At 40.6% G+C, this 17,146-nt stretch overlaps 1 protein-coding gene across 1 annotated transcript; it reads right to left on the bottom strand.

Moving 5' to 3' along the window:
* Positions 1–7,583: 7,583 nt before the first annotated feature.
* Positions 7,584–12,588, bottom strand: ip6k2b (inositol hexakisphosphate kinase 2b). Its single transcript, XM_084928389.1, has 5 exons — positions 12,271–12,588; positions 9,890–10,121; positions 9,610–9,776; positions 9,320–9,495; positions 7,584–9,216 (listed from the first exon to the last, which is right to left on the bottom strand). Exons 1-5 carry the CDS (start codon positions 12,482–12,484, stop codon positions 8,623–8,625), a joined length of 1,383 nt encoding a protein of 460 aa, XP_084784515.1. The 5' UTR covers positions 12,485–12,588; the 3' UTR covers positions 7,584–8,622.
* Positions 12,589–17,146: the final 4,558 nt, after the last annotated feature.

Below are 17,146 nucleotides of genomic sequence, written 5' to 3' on the forward strand. Positions count from 1 at the left end.
CAAATTGATGTTGATGTCCTGACACAACCCTGAGAACAGACAACAGTCTGTGAAAATAAGGACTTACACAACCCCAGTCCCATTTTTGTTCAGTCTCACAGACATTCCTTTGTCCTTCAGTTCCTTAACAAACTGTGACTTACACGACCCTTGAGATCATTTCAACCCGCCTACCTGCTTGGATAAAGTTATACATTTCATCAAGTGTTTATTAATTAACCAGGACCAAAAGTTAAAGAAGTGATAAGACAGAGCAAGCAGAGTTATAGCACAGCTATCAAGTGACTGTGACCCCACTTGCTTGATATGAAAATGGGACAAGAACTGGAAGAGCAGAGTGTGTTCAGCTTTATAGGATCATAAATTGACAGTCAACCATAATTTTATTCCTAATGGTGGCGAAGCCTTATCTGACCAGTATGTTATGTACGGTTCAAGGAGGGTTGCATAACATACTGTGATGTCATAAAAAATATGACATGTGTGTGGTTTATCCACAGCAGTTTGAGTTCTTTTATAAAAAACACATGCACCTGTTGAGACAATCTTATTTGTACTTATTTTGCGCTTTTGAATGTGGTAAAACACTTTGCTTCCTCAGCATTTACCATTTTCTAAATTGCCTTTGGACATTTCTTAAGTTCTCAGCACTAAAGATGCATTTCCCAAAATAGCTCATAGTACATGCAACAGTTAACTTGCAAAAGGCTGTAACAGTTTTTGTCAGTTGCTTTGGCTCATGTTAATTTTGAAGTTTCCAACATTAAAGATGCATATGTCAAGATAAAGGTGTTTTTTTTTGGTCAACCAATGAGTTATTCTCACCAAATTGACAAGTTGCGTTGAGTCTATATAAAGCAGGGTATTGAAAATGTTTCAGTGCTTTGTCATAACGACTAGCAGTTTTCATTTACTTTGAATGCATGCTGTATCTGACTATTCTTTTATGTGGAGTATAGTTGACTGCTATTGTGTCTAAAAGTGAATTTTCCAGAAAAGCTTATTGCAGTATCACATGTGTAACTTGGACAAAACAATTTTATTTTCCCTTCAATGTTCATACAACACAGTACAATACAGTAAACACAGGAAACTGAAGAATTTCACAGCACTGTACAAATCACTATCAATAAACAAAAAGTACTTTGGAAACAAAGTATAATCTGCTAAACAGTGTTTGCACACTGATCAAGGGGGTCCTGCTCTTGTTCCCTGTGGATTTTTTAAGAGATGATGGGGGTTTTATTCTGCACGGTTTTACTGGCAATCTGCACTGTTCTACTCACAAGCAAGTAAAGTCGCATATGTACGTACATGCTTGTGTATAATTCGGAGTGCCATGATATGCACATGTGATACAAGACATGAACATGTGTGTATTTGCTTTCAGTTGAAAGACTGAAAGCAAATACTACCATCAGTATGCGACTGGTCTCATGCTTTCATACATGTATGAAACAAAGTTTGAATTAATTTGATTGAAAACACTAATGAAATGTTGGAGAGTATTAAGATGAGTGAAAGATATGTAGTTCTGACTGATTAAAAAAATAAAAAACTGTTTTGATGAGTATTGCGATTGAGATGAGAAATGGATCAGCACAATAAAAAAAATTCTTCAACAGTGAAGTAACAATAGCAACAATAGCAGTATGTACAAACAGACAAAGGCTATTGTGGGTGTAGAGATATGTTCCTGATGTGAGAACTGCATCAAAGTGATTGAGATAAAAAATAACAACTGCAGGCCAATATCTATGTTGTATGTTTGAGCAAATTCTTGAAAAATTTATCAGTGAACAATTAAAAGATTTTTTAGATGAAAATTCTATTCAACAATAATTGCTGCTGTTAACATGAAAATTGACCCTGTTAATGAGATGGATTGAATAAAATGCTGTTTCATTCTTTTTCTTAATTTGTAAATGTTTCTGACACAGTTGCTTAACAGACGTCACAATATTGGCCAGAACAGTGTGTTTACTTTGCTTGGTCTTGAATTTCTGTCCATCCTCTTTCCCCCCCTGTAGACAAAGAAGTTGCTCAGGGCTTTATATCAGAACCGCTGACTGTCTATCTATATGTAGATATATGAAGCGCTGCGACGCAGTTATTTGTTGTTCGTCACTAATACAAACCCTCGAATTTCTGCAGCCTGTCTTTGATGTTGATCGGTCCCATTTAACTCAGCTTGAGTTTGTGTTAAATGCAGACAATTTGCAATTGCAAATTCATGTTATTTTGAAATGGCAAAGCCATCGAAACTTCCTCTAATCAAAACCAATCAAAGGGTTGAACTGATACGGTCACAACATAGACAGTAAGTACTTTGGTATCTTTATAGATTAGAACTTGTTACTTAAAATTCACGTTAAAAAGCTCAAACATAAATTATGTTTCTCTATTAGGAGTAAATCTGATACCTTTGCTTTATATGAATGCACCTGATCTTTACCTAAGGTGGTTAGTTATGGTATTTCATTGTGCTTTACACAATGAAATGCATAAGCTTTATAGTTCTTATGTATTGATTGCTATGGAGATTCTGTACATCTGTACATTACTGCCAGGTCTCTCTAGAATAAGAGGTTTTAAACACAATCCTTTTAATATATATTTATAACTTAAATAATCTGCAAGGAAAAATCTCTGTAATAGGTACTGGCAGTATACTATGCATTTTTTCCATCTTCAACTTAAATCTTGAATTCTTCTTGTATAATGTTGCACTTCTACCCAAAGGCTTTGTAGAACACTGAAATAATACAAGGTACACTGGAGGTATGCAAACAGTAATTTCACTCATGCTATTCATATCTCTGCTGGGCTTTACTGCTGATAAATTAGCGGTGAAAGGTAAAGAAATCTTTCTTCTCCAAGCCATATTTCATCTTAAGGCTTTCAAGTTTCATACATTAATCATTTTGTAAAATAGCACCTGGGGCAAAGAAACCTTTCTCTGTCCACTGTCTGAAGACACCATCCTGCTTTTCTGCTTATTTCTGTGCTTTTTTGAAATAGTACACTATTCTCTGTTGTTGCTGGAGGGAGGAGTAGAGTGCATGTGCCATATAGCATTCAAATCCAGTTTTGGTAGTTTGTTTTGCTGAGAAGCAACTTCTTTTGTGAAGAATAAGACAGTGTTTGCAACAAAATGCATTTCAAAGTCATTCAAGCACACAGAGCTGGACTGACACGCAATCAGATAAGAACATTTATAACCCTTGAACAGTAAAGGCTGTAATAGCACATACAGGGCTGTCAGATATGCAGTTTTCCTTGCACCAAATAAACTCAAACACTTATGTGTTTATCTTCACGTATGCAAAGAGAGCTGCATTCATGCATTATTAGAGTATGATTAATAACACATCTTACATAATAACAAGTGCTTTCCTACATCCTTGGCCTGAATAGGTCTCCTTAGCCTACTTTGATCTAGTAACCTTCAACCTGATCACATTTATTACAAAGCTGTTGGTATTATGCTTCTAATTTGTGTCTTTCCATGTCATGCTCCATGTCATGTCATCACAGCAAAACAGTTTGACTCATCCCCAAAATGCCAAAAGTTAAAAATATAGCAAATCAAAGTATCCACTCTGAGTTCTTTGCTGATTACATATGCTTTTTCAGCTTCATCACAAAACCCATATAAACAACCAGCAGTATATTCCAATGAGGAGAAAAACATTAATCCAAATCTGTTTTGCAGCAGGCAGCACATGAGCAGCGGATGTGAAGTTATTTTTAGATCTGAAACAAGAAAATTATAATCTCTTTCCTCTCATGCCTCCTACTATCATCGCCCCTAAACTGACTCCATCTCTGTTTACCTTCCTGAGTTGATGTTCACTGAACCGAATCCCCTAACATAGTGGGCAGGGCCAAAAGATCAGAAGTCAACTGATAAAACAAATGTCAAAACAATATATTGTTGATAAGAAATCCATCCATCCATCCATCCATCTTCTGCTGCTTGTCGAACCTTTCTAGTGGGACACTAAACTGTTTCCAAGCCAGCCGAATGACAGACTCTTCCCAGTGTGTCCTGGATCTTCCCTGAGATCTCCTCCAGGTAGGATATGCCAAATCCCCTTACCTTAAAGAAACCCAATAAGTGCCACTGTCAGATGCCAAAACTACCTCAACTGGTTTCTTTCGATATGGAGCAGTATGAGCCCCTCACGACCATACTCCTTGCTTAACTTCTAAGGCTCAGCCCAAACATCCTACTGAGGAAGGCCAATTCTGCTGCTGGCATTCACGATCTCATTCATTCAGTCATTACGTAAAGCCTGTGGTAAACTGAGAGCTTTTATGCTTGACTCTGTCTTTACCACAACAGGCAGCTTCCGTTGACACCACACCAATTTGTTTGTCAGTCTCTTTCTCTACTTTCCCCCCACTCTTGAACAAGACCCCAAATAATGAAGCTTCTCCACTTGGGACAGAAATTCCTCTCTAATTTGGAGTGGGCACTCCACCATTTTCCAGCTGATATGGGATTAATACATTATGTTAAACCTTTCTCAAAACCACAACTAATGCCAAAACCTGACATGCACCCTCAATACAACCCTCAATCACTCCTAGCCATTTCTGGCTATTTCTTCCACTGCTGCCATTTTTCTAGTGAACAGATCATTTCTAAGAGAGAAACTTCACTGCTAACTAGTGCTTTGGCCATGAAATTGCAGAGCACTGCAGTTGCACCATGCACAAAGATACATGCACTGATAGCTGCTCGTGGATGCTACATCATTAGCTCAACTTAAATTCATTATGGACTGCAGTTTAGTGGTAACAACTTCAAACTCAGCTAAAAACTGCAAGTTGGAGGCCACTGCTTGATGAAGCCTAAAGAACCACATCTTCTGCAAAACGCAGAGAGGTGATCCTGAGGCCTCCAAGGCCAGACACTGTCACACCCATTGGTTGCACCTAGAATTTCTGTCCATAAACAGAATTTTAACTACAACTAAAGAAGGGAGAGGAATGTTGCACACAAAGTAGGATAATGTGGGTCAATTGGAGGCTTTGAGTCCAACCAGTTGTAAATGAAGCTAAGCTTGATGAGTGGTCGTGGCATCAGATCATTTGCATGACTGACTTTCTGTTTCATTTCTCTTGTAATTTGAACTGCTTCCTCTCAGCAGGTATTTCTGTTCCTCATTTCTGGTCACAGGCTTCTCCAACCTTAATTCTAATTTAAAGTCACATCTTATTTCACACACACAAACGCAAGAATGGAAGAACCTGTTCACCATATTTACTTTTCCAACATGGAAAGATAAATAAGAAATCCTAATAGATTAAACCATCTCTTCGTGTTAACTTTCTCCACCCATTTCACATCAGGTTGTTGCAAGGTTAAAACCAGTACCTGCTATACGTCGATACAAAGTTATTGTTCTGTCACATTTCATTCCACCCTTCCAGCAGGTGTGTCAAAATTCTAGCCATACTTTCCTCACTCTTTTCCAGCACTAGAAAGCTGATTAGGCAGACTACAAAGCTGGCAGCTTTAACAGGCAACACATTTCACTGTGGAGCTTAGGGTACATACAGTATGTTAGAAAATACTAATCTGAGCTGCTGGCCAACACCTTCTCATTCTTCCTGCTTATCACTATGGAACTGTTATTGAATAGAAGTTTGTAATCTGAGCTTTGTGCAGATCAGTCACCAATGTCACCGCCGAAGAGCAACTGTGCCAAAAACCTCAACTAAACTGCTTAATAATGAACTCTGTAACGACAGTGACGCATGCAGCGTAAGCAATCTTTGTGTTTATGCCGTACCAAGCAAACTTGCGAAAGGAAAGGAAAAACCCAAAGCCAGTTCTCTGGGAAGCTTTCTGTGTCAGGGTGGCCAATTAATTTTCCCAAGAAGCTAGATGAGAATTTAGCATTGTTGTTGAGGGCTGCACCAATAAGCTGAACTCAATTTTGCTTTATTTATTGCCACTTGGAAAAAATCATTGCCCACCCCCACAGATTAATTCTGTCTAAACAGAGTGAAAGGGTGTCTGATATTTTCATACTTGTACTATAGTAATGGTTTTTATGCCGAAACCTTTATCAAAATGAGGATGAGGTTCATCACTCACATCACATCACGATTAAGGCAGGAGTGGTTTAATCTTTCTCTATATTCGAGCTTAACAACTAAATTGAGCTTTCATAAAATCCCAGACTTCTTCAGAGAAAAAACATTTGTCTCTGTGTGGTCAAAAAGCAATCCTATGTTCACAATTTCACACCTCTAGTGAACTCTCTTAGGAAAAATGATCCTTTGAAGTTCAACTTGCGCACAAAAACTGTTTGTCATTTGTCAACATGGTCTCAACTCAAAATAATTGTTTGCTTTGTGAAGGTTAATGTTTTTATGCTACATTAACACTGCACTTTATTTAGTTACGTTTACACTTTCAAATATGAAAACATGTTTTTTCTTTGAAACAACGACTCCTTTCTTTTTGTACTATACAGCATTAAGGAGAGATGTTACTTTCATAAAAGAAAGCATTGTTTGTACCTGCCTAATATGAACAATGGATAATGGATGGAAAAACTCATAGTATGAGGTGCAAAAAAAATAAAGGCGCATGTTTTCCACACCATTGATTCCTTATGTTACAGTTACAGGGCAGGTCTAGTTTCAGCATTGTGATATTTGATCTTTTCCCCATTCTAGCAGTTCCAGTTCAGCAAATGACTCTTACTGATAATTATGAGTCACCTCTTCCTCAATCTTTGACAGCCATTAGCCTTAGGTGTATTGAAGTGCAGCTTCAAGTTTGATTCATTCACACTGGAACATTAAGTGCACTATGAAAACATCCAATACCTCACAGATGACCTCACTTGTGATCTAAATATGATGTCTCCAGTTCAAATGCAGGTGATAGTCAACACAAGCAATTTAATTTCAGGGGTTTTTTTTGGTTGTTGTTGTTGTTTTTTTTTTTAATATAGCGCCAAATCACAATAGTCACTTCAAGGTGATTAAAACTGTACGGTAAACACCGTGGAGTAATACACAGAAAACCCAGCAATCAGATGACCCCTACCACCCCATGAGAAAGACCTTGGCAACAGTGAGAAGGAAAAAGTCCCTTTTAACAGGAAGAAACCTCAGGCAGAACCAGACTCATGGAGAGGCAGCCATCTGCTGATCAGGGGAGGGACACAGAACATAAGACAGACTTCAGGAGAGAGAGCCAGAGTTTAATAATAACTAGTGATGAAATTCACAGCAGTGTATAAACACATGGAGTAAAAGGAGGTGACTGAAGAAAACCTTATTGTATCCTGGGAAGTCACCAGCAGCCAAGGCCTATTGCAGCGTAACTAAGGAATCGTTCAGGGTCACCTGATCCAGCTCTAACCACATCCTTTATCGAAAAGGAAAGATTTAATCTTGACACTGGCAGAGGGTGTCTGTGTTCCCAAATCAAAACTGGGAACTGGAAGTACTACTATTAGTCAAAAGTACACAGTTTTTGGTACTCATTAGGATCCTCACGATCTATTTCATAACCCATACTTGTTTCTGAAATTCAAACCACAGACAATGAATTTTATCTCAATGAATGCCTTTATTTTCAAGATACTGTTAACACACAGTTATACAAGAGAGCTCTTCCAATAACAAAAGAAATCCAAGTCTGTATAAGAAGGACGTAACATTTAAAGTGGTAATATGGAATGTACTTGTTTACATTTTTAACAATCCGTTGAAATAAATAGTCTATAGTCTTTTTAGTGTTTTATCAATATATTCTCTTTGTCAAGTCAAATTTTCAGGAATGAAAAAGAGGAAAAAGATAATGACCAGAAAAAAAGGATAATATTCCCTTTCCAAAAAGTCTTTTGTTTATAGGCAATAAGTACAGGGGAACAACTGTTGAAAAAGGCAGATCCCTTCTTATTGAACTAAATAATATTCTTCCACCAAAAAGTGTAAATCCAAGTGCTTACTTGAACACACAAACCATATAAGGGTCTTAATAGACACAAAATGTCCTTATTTGATGCAAGCTTCTCATTTGCTACATGTCTGCTGACCCAGTCAGCCAAGGTCAGCTTGTTCAATCAGCTTCCCCATGATTGTGTTGTGCTGTTGGGGACCAGCAGTCAAAGTGACATCCCAAGGGAAAAAAAAAGTATCACAGGTAAAGCACCACGACAGGTTTCTAGTTACCTACAGCTTCAATGTTCTCTGCCTCAGGCTTTCTCTCTCAGAGAGAACTTAACAATAAAGAACTGTATCTGTACCAGGGGGCGAGAGGAAGGAAGAGAGCCCTAGGATGCTACAGAAGTCTCTGTTGAAGGACCTCTCTCATACTACACTTCTCCTATCATGTGTTACAAAAAAAAAAAAAAGGAGCAGTCTCTGAAAAGTGCAAAAAGGGCACAGGCAGCCCAATCCTCTGGCAGGTGAGTGAGACCACAGGTACCACCATTGAAACGATCCCCTCACGCAGAGGCGTCCAACGTTCCCACCAATCAGACCCCTACATAGGCATAGGGATAATGCATCTTGGGGTAGCAGGGTTTCAGCTCAGTGAGCTCATCCCACGCTTAAAATTTAGACCATGCTGACTAAAGTCCAGCCTCAGTCTGCACTGTGATCCTCGAGCTCGGAGATGATTGTGATCAGGTTCTGGAGGCCGAAGATGAACCCACTGTCCTGGCCTTCGTGCACTACGCTGTCTTCTCCATAGTGGCGACAGGTGGTGTGAGCAAAGTCAATCATGCGTACATCCACCACAGGGCTACTAGCCTCTCCTGCGCTGTGGGATGAGCGACTACCGCCACTGTTGCTGCTCCCCCCGGACACACCTGCGCCGACACCCGCAGAGGAGGAGCGAGGGAAACCAAAGGCACCTTCTTCCTCCTCCTCCTCATCAGATGGCTCATCCTCATCACCTTCCTCCCCACCTCTATGTCTAGGTCTAGTGGGAGCCCTGGGAGGGTCGCCATCGTAGATGATGAGCAGGGAGCTAGAGTAGAAGCGGTAAGACTCGCAGGCCTCGAGGGCAGCTTGCATTTCGCGAAGTCTCCGCAACACTGGAGACAGCAGCTCATGACGCAAGCGATGCCCATTGTGGAAAAACTGGTAGAGAGCCTCCTTGAAGCCTGCGAGAGTCAGCTTTCGCCCATGGTATTTATTCATGAACATCAGCTGGCCTGGCTCTGACTGGTACACCTGCAAAGGTCACACAGCAACATAAGCACTACAGCGGCACATAAACAAGTAAATACAAAAACCCCCACACGTATATATGGTTTCATTTATAAATATACTTTACCTGCATGCCACAAAGTCGCACCCCAATAGATGCAGATGTGCTCTGTTGACACTTTCGAATCTGATTGGCTTTCTTTTCCTCTGATGCATCATCTCCATGCTGACGAGTTCCCATCTTCAAGTCTAAGACACACGGTACTCTATAGCGCCACGTAAGGTTTTCTAAAAGGATAAATTCTGTAAAGGGAGAGTCAAGGATCACATGGCAAAAAAAAAAAAAAAGGGAACACTTCAGTCACTTCAGCAGACACTGAGAATTCTCATATCTTCAAGCATGTGGTAAAAGGATACTGTATTGGTTACGGTGCTTTGCATTCTCCTTCATCCTCTGTAAGTGCTGCTGGTGACATTTGAGACTCCAGGGGTTGTGTTTGATCTGTGACACCACATTGCCTTTTTCCAGGCTAAAGTAAAGTACCTCTGCCTGCTGTTGCTGTTGCATCTCATCACGATTATAACTGCAGAGGAGAGAACGAAGAAAGACATCAGCTTCAGTGCTACAGAGCTTCATAACAATACACATCTTCAACATGACTCTTATTTCCGTGAAACAATAAAGTTGCTCTCTTACCTTATAATCTTGTCTTCTTTACGACTGTGTCTACCTCTGTCTTTGCTATAGTTGTCATTCTCAGGGCCCAAAGGGGATTGCTTTTTGTTGCTCCACTTCACCATCTTGCTCTTGGGCTCACAGTCTGTTGAGGGGTCTTTGTTTTCCAGGTCCCCTGATTCGCTGTGGAGGGGGTAGGCGATGAGGCACAAATTCCCTTCCTCATCCTCTTCAAAACTGACTGAAACTACACCTGAGAGAGTGAGTGTGTGAGAGAGAGAAATAGAAGGAGAGGTTTTATCTTCATGTTTGTTACATTTACAAATTCTCACAATTTGAAAAAGCAATTGCACAAAGAAAACTATATGATCCACCATGAGTAAAAGAGCAAGTATATCTACATAGTTCATATTTCAAATGCACTACCACATTATGCACTGAGGGCTTCAGTTGGTAATAATTAACACAATTTGATAAACTCATGGACTAATGGATGTTTCTGGAAGGCCTTCAGCGGGAAAAAAAGAAACCCAGTGTACTTTGACGCCAATGCTAATTTCTGACATGACCCGCAAAAAGCCACCGGGGTCCCCCCCCCCAAAATAACACTCCCTACAAGGACCTGCGTCTTGCAGGCAGAGTGGGGGAGGTGTTGCACTGAGAATAAACATCACAGCTGCAAAGGCCGAAACAGATCAACCACAGACAGGAAGGAGGGAGGGGATGTGGTTGAAACAGTTCAAGAGGAACTGTTTTAGATCTGGATGTAACATCCAAGTTACATGACACAAAACATGATACCAAAACCAAGCAGCAGTAGGAGTCATTACAAATCAGCCACTGAATTAGAAAATTAAATGACAGTTTATTACAATGACCAAAAAACAAACAAACAACAAAAAACAGCCATGCAAATAACATGGCACTGGATTTGGATGTTAAATGGCAGGCCCCGGGATCATGGGTGCCATCCTTCTACGCAGGCGGAGGCTTGACTTATGTCATGCGCACTGACGTCATCAGTCTGCAGGAAGCCCCGCCTCTGAAGGAATGTGTGCCTCAGCACTGCACTGTCATTACACCACTGCAGCCAGCAAAGGAACTTATGAGTCACTCCGAGTTTCTTTCAATAAAAGGGCTCATAAATTTGTGATAAACGTATATCAAGTGCGCGATTATTGCACCCCAGTTGCGCAAATCGACTGTAGTACAGGAGTAGGGCTAAACTGACTTAGACATTATTATTGCTATCAATATCATTTTATTAGGTACAAACGTTCCTGTCCAATCTTTTTTCAGGTCACTGCCGTGACATTAAATTGCAATATAGTATCCTCTACACAGCATAAGTGATCCCTAACTTATAAATTTAATCTACATCTGCTCAAAAGTCTTAATGTTTCTAATCCAGTATTCCACTGCAAGATGTCCCTAAATCATCAGATACTGCTGAGACACATTTATCTACAATCGCGGATAAGGAACCTTACATTCCTTTAGAAGAACACAGCTCTTTCCCCGTCTCTCATCATAATGTGAAATGTAAGACTGGAAAATGCTAGTGGGGTTGAGCATTTGAAGGCCCCAGACGTCTACTATACTATCAGCTCCTCACATCCCATTCCATATCCAGGACCTTTTTATAGCCCCATGCTGCATGACCGTGGATTCAGTTACCACACATCACGTCAAAAGATCTCTGCCTGAAGATCTCCGTATCAGCATGTACTAGGTGTAATTGTCTGTAGGGGAAACTGTGAGAGACTGTGGACCTGAATGCAACCAGGGAACATAGCATTCCTGCTTCAGGTCTGTGTGTGTGTGAGTCTTTATGCGTGCGTTCCCTGAAACCAGACCTGGAAATCTCCTCAAATGACTTGTAAATTATTACTCTGGTGATCTGCCGCAGTTATTTTAGATTTGCCGTGGCCCACTAATACGCATCTTGAAACTATAGCTGCCTTAAAAGCGTCACACAGTCAAAGACCTCTGGATACTCTGGCTACTCATTCTCTTGGCAGGAAGTCAAGCCATTAGGTTTGACGCTACTTGAAACCCTGCCTTGCACATGAGGGATATAGCCAGAAAACGGATAGCTGTGTCTGCCAAAGGCTCCAACATGACTGACAATGTAACGTGAGTCGTTTTGGAGCCAATGCATTCAGCTTACAAATATTCAACATACATTCTGTAGTGTTGTTGTGTACACAATGCACTTTAAGGTATTGCAACGGCAAATAAGCGCAAAATTGCATGTAATAGAGGTTTTGTTTTTTGCAATGCAATATTAAAAGCACCCATGAGACTCTTATATAACGCATGCACAGAGGTGAGAAAATGAAAAGATGCATGCTGCTCTAACGGGCAGCTCAATAGTTCATATTTGGGATGCACAGACTCACCTTTATATTGAGGGGTGAACTTCCTCATCTCTGGTGGGAGACTCTTATAGAACTGGTGTTCTCGGGGGATGAGGGGTTTGCAAATTGTCTGTTCCCCAAACCGTAGCACACAAGAGTGGCCCCCCACCTGGTGCACGAACGGCTCAAGCATCACCCCTTTTCCGGGATAAGGAGTCCCTTCCGCCTGCATGAGGGCTTCCAGAGCGGGACTCATCCTCACCCCGCATCGGACAGCTGAGCTGGGGGGGCCCACGTCGTACGGGAGGCAAGAGGCTCGGCCGCTCGTTTGGCTCCCTATCCTCAGGCTGTTTCCTGTTCGCTCACAGGGGGGCGCTGCTGCTCTCCCACTTGACCGAAGCAGTAAAAAACAAAGGGCTGAACAGGAAGGACGACGAAATCCCGTATTCCGATTAGTTTCCTTTCCCGGAGAGCAAATTATAAGGCTCGCCGACTAAGCGGTATGTTCGTTGTGCTTGTACATTTAGTAAAAAAATGATTATAAAGCTCCTACAAGCTGCCTGAAGAAATTCAAGCAGCGTAAGCAGCGACCACACTCGTCGCCTCCTGTTACCGAAACTGACAGCTGGGCTGATCCGCCTGCTAGAAAACAGCAGAAGCAGTGAGCAAGCCCCACCCCTCACCCAATCAGAAACACGCAGCTGTCGCTGGGAGGAGACGAGATACCTAGGAGAGGATCAAGCAAACAAAGAGGAAGGAGAGAAAACATGGGGGAGGGTAGAACATGAAAAATGCTTCATACAAAACAAAACACTGGAGATTTTTTTTAAGTTTGCTGTACTTGAAGGTTTTATCGATGTTTTTGCTTTAGAGATCGGCTACAATTTCCAAGTGCTGTTATTTTAATTTGCACCAAACATAAGCAGTGAATTTAACACCAGACCAAGCAGGAAATCCAAATTGTTCTTACACTATACCTCTTTGATTCTTTTTTTCTTTTCGGGGGGACTTTTTCACATCGCATTGATCAGGGCAAAGGTGTGAAAGGTGTACGAGTGGAATACACAACAAATGAGATGGGTATGAAATCTAGATGTTGCTTGTGTTAATGTCATAAGGGAAGGTGGCTCAGGTGGCTTCACATAACAAAAGCTCTTATCTTTTTTAGATGAGAATGAGAGCGTTTGCCTTAAAGCAGGAGCTCAAGAAGTTAATAACTACTGCCTCATATGGAACAGATCATACAGATCACTTCCTTGTTTACAACTTTCAACTGCACATACCATCCATTAACACGCATGGGTCGTGTGAGGGCTGAAATGTGTGTTGCCAAAACAACATAAGTTCTTATAAATTACCTCAGAAGTACAGTCTTTAAGTTTATACTTAGATGAACACTGGGCTGGCAACGTGAGACCTAAGTTCAGACCTAAAATAGAGATGCACCGAAAGAAAGACACACACAGTGTCATCAGTCATCAGGGATGACCATGTTTCATCGGGTACCAATAACAAAATGGCACACAATCCAGGAAGCCCAGTTTGCATAGCACATTTATCTGTCACTCTGCATCTCCCCAGTGCAATTTCAGGGAAAGTTGTTTATCCAAATCACGTGCCAAAAAGCCTTTTGCCAGCTCTCTTGCAAAACCATTTCCTTCCGCGACCCCATCTGTTGATTTTACAGAGATAATAATACACACATGAAAACAGCTCTCATGAGCTCAACACCTGGGTTTTGTGTGGCACCCAAGCAGTAAACAAGGAGTAAATAACTGAGGAGGTACAACTTTTTTTTTTTAAAAAGTACTTTATCAGCATCAGAGCCATTTATTTACACTGAATACAAACAAATCATGTTACTGTTGATACAGTTTTCACTATCTTGACAGTGTCCCGTCTGTATCTTAAAGAACAACATCCTTTTCAATAAAGTGCACATTCCATTAATAATTTCCATTATTCCTTTATGAATTGAACATTTGTCCAAACAGACTCCAGATACAAGAAAGAAGAATGAAAGACCTCTGAAAGAATCTTCTAGTCAAGCTAGCTAATATAACCCGAAAATCCCCTTCAATATCAAAGAGGTCATTGAAAAGCCCCAAAACTTCTTTTTGAGTGTCAGTTAGCCTAATAAGTTTGACTAGTGTACCAGGCCACATCAAGGTGCATGCACTAATCTCTTATGTTCCAGTTCTGTACTGGGATTACACACAAGAGGAAAATATCCCAGAGCCATACAGGGAAGGATGTTAATGGTCAGCACACAGAGAAGGCATCCACTTGCACTTAAAAGCTTGAAATTCTTGAAAGCATTATTTATGAAAGAGGAAGAGACCACCTGGCTTGTTATCACCAGATAGCTCCAAAAGAGGCAGGGTGCAAAAATGGCTTATATTTCTAAGTCACAGTGAAATCACTTTAGAAAGAATTTAGTGCTACTAACATTAAATGTACACAATTTTTGAGTTCACAAATCTACGTAACAGTTGTGATATTACAGCAGATCCAGTCTGAGGATACAACAAATCGCGTGGGTATTTAAACATAATGAGCTGTCAGCTTTCCAACGTAGTCTCCTTAGCCACAAATGATGGATCGGTGTTATGTCAGCTTAGCATGGATCCATGTCTCTGGAAAAGAGTGCTTGGTTGTGCCACAGGACCCGCAATCCAGCTGTGAATCAGAGCAGTGATTCAATTTCCTTGAACCTCTCTTCATATATGCACACCACATAATACTCAAAACCCAGGAATCACTGCAAACTCTGTCCACCATAGATGCAGCAGAAAACTCACTGAACAAAGGCATAAGTATCTTAACCAATGAAAAACAAAAATGGTCTGTTTTAATGCAACAACTTTTAAATTCAGTACTACTTATAAATGGATCAATCTGATATTAGTGGCAGGTTCTTAGTGCCATGGTAATACATGTTTACATATAAGCAGTCAAACAAATTAGTGGTTAACACTGTTACCTGACAGCAAGAAAGTCCTGGATTCTTGCTGTTTGGATTTTGCATGTCCTCCCTGAAACTGCGTGGGTTCTCTCATGTACTCTTGCTTCCTCCCACACTCCAATGCATGGGGTTAGGTTAACTGGTGGTTCTCAGTTCGCCATAGGTGTTGATGTGAAAGTCAGTGGTTGTCTGCTTCTCTGTCTGTGTTAGCTCTGCAACAGATCGGTGATGTGTCCGGGGTGCCTACTGTCTCTCAGCCTATGACAGCTGAGATTGGGCCCAGCACACCCGTGAAAATCAAAGAAAATGGGTTAATGGATGAATATGGGTGGGTGGGTGGGTGGATCGAGCCTATATCAATAGAAATAGTGGATTTGTTCAGAGCAATGCAACTTTCAAAGGGTCATAATCAGGTCATAATCAAACCATAATCAGCTCAACTTATAACAGAGAATACACGTACAGCTGAAGGTAGCTACATCTAGAAAATGTGACCTATCTTGTTTTTCCATAGCAAGCTTAGGAAACACTATCTGTCTACAATTGTCTACAATAAACCCAGTTTGTTTAATATACTATTCTTTTGTATTCTTACTCAAACGGATGCCAGTCATTTCTTTAAATGGCACTGGTTGGTCACTGGACAGCTACAGCTTAATAATGCAAATGGGCCATGGTTAAAGGAAGTAAAAGCTTAAACAAAATCAGTATGCCACACTGCAGCCTACACTGTGGATGAAAATGAGTGCCATGAAGCTATGCCTTCAGATGAATTTCTTGGGGACATCTCAACAGTATTATGCTCCTAATTTGACTTGGTATTTTCCAGTCAGTCTGTAAGGCCTTTTAATCATTCCTGCTCTCGTGAGGAAGTGACACATGGGTGTCTAGGGGAGCTTACCAGCTCTGCCCTGTGTGCTGATAGTGATGAATCCTGTTGGAACTCTGACAGCTAATGCAAAGTCAAGGACAAGCTTGTTTATTCCTGCACTCCACACTGCCACCCACAATCCTCATATAACTCCTTCAGTCATTCCCTTTGTCTAGAATGGAAAAAAGGCGCTAAAAATAAAATCAAAGCACCTCTTTGTCAGCTTTTGTGGATCTGTCAATATAATTAATAGCACAAATAATATATATACAAATGCACAAGTTCCTGGATGGTGATTCCTGATTAAGAGTAAATAAAATCATAAAGCGTGACACAAGGCAATATTCAGTCACTGAGTCAATAATTCATTGGAATGATAAGAGTTTCTCTGCTGTTGGTGTGTATTTCCTTTTTAAAACTAAAAGATGAGGAAATGCAATAAATTCTCCTAAGTATATAAGAAAAATAATCTTTGGCATGGTGCTTAAATAAGGACAGAAAGTAATATGTGGCCAAAAAAAGTTAGGCTTTACACAGATTGATAGTACTGGGGGTGGAAAAAGGCTTATGTAAATAGTATCTTCTGCCAGTGGTTCTCAGGGGTAAGTTCATTTTAATCATCAGAAATGGTCACAAGAACAACAAAAATGAGACTACACTGAATCAAAATGCCAATGATACAAAATCCCAAGTAATACAAAATCTGAGCTGGCAATGGCCTTGTGTCGATATGACATGTGGTTGCTCAAACTGTAGCGAGCACCTAAGCAACCTGACGGATTTAACAGCATTATCTTCAAATACACTAACACATTCCTCAAGTACATTCCCGGAGCTACATGGAGCCCATTAGACCAAAGCGCAGTCACGTCCTACAGTGGGATGACAAAAGGGGAGAGGCAGTCTGCATAGTTTATCCCCATAAAAGTTCATGTTGCTGATGTCCTCCTCACTGATGATGTTAATGAGCAACATGGACATTCAGTTTTAGAAGTTGGAGGCCACAAATCATTGTGCTTCTGAGTGCTGAAGGTGCATGCGTATGAGTGACAGTTTAAAATATTAACGTATTGCTTCAAAGA

The sequence above is a fragment of the Perissodus microlepis genome, chromosome 5, assembly GCF_051167445.1.
Source record: "Perissodus microlepis isolate ML-2025 ecotype Zambia chromosome 5, ASM5116744v1, whole genome shotgun sequence".
NCBI classification, from domain to species: Eukaryota; Metazoa; Chordata; class Actinopteri; order Cichliformes; family Cichlidae; genus Perissodus; species Perissodus microlepis.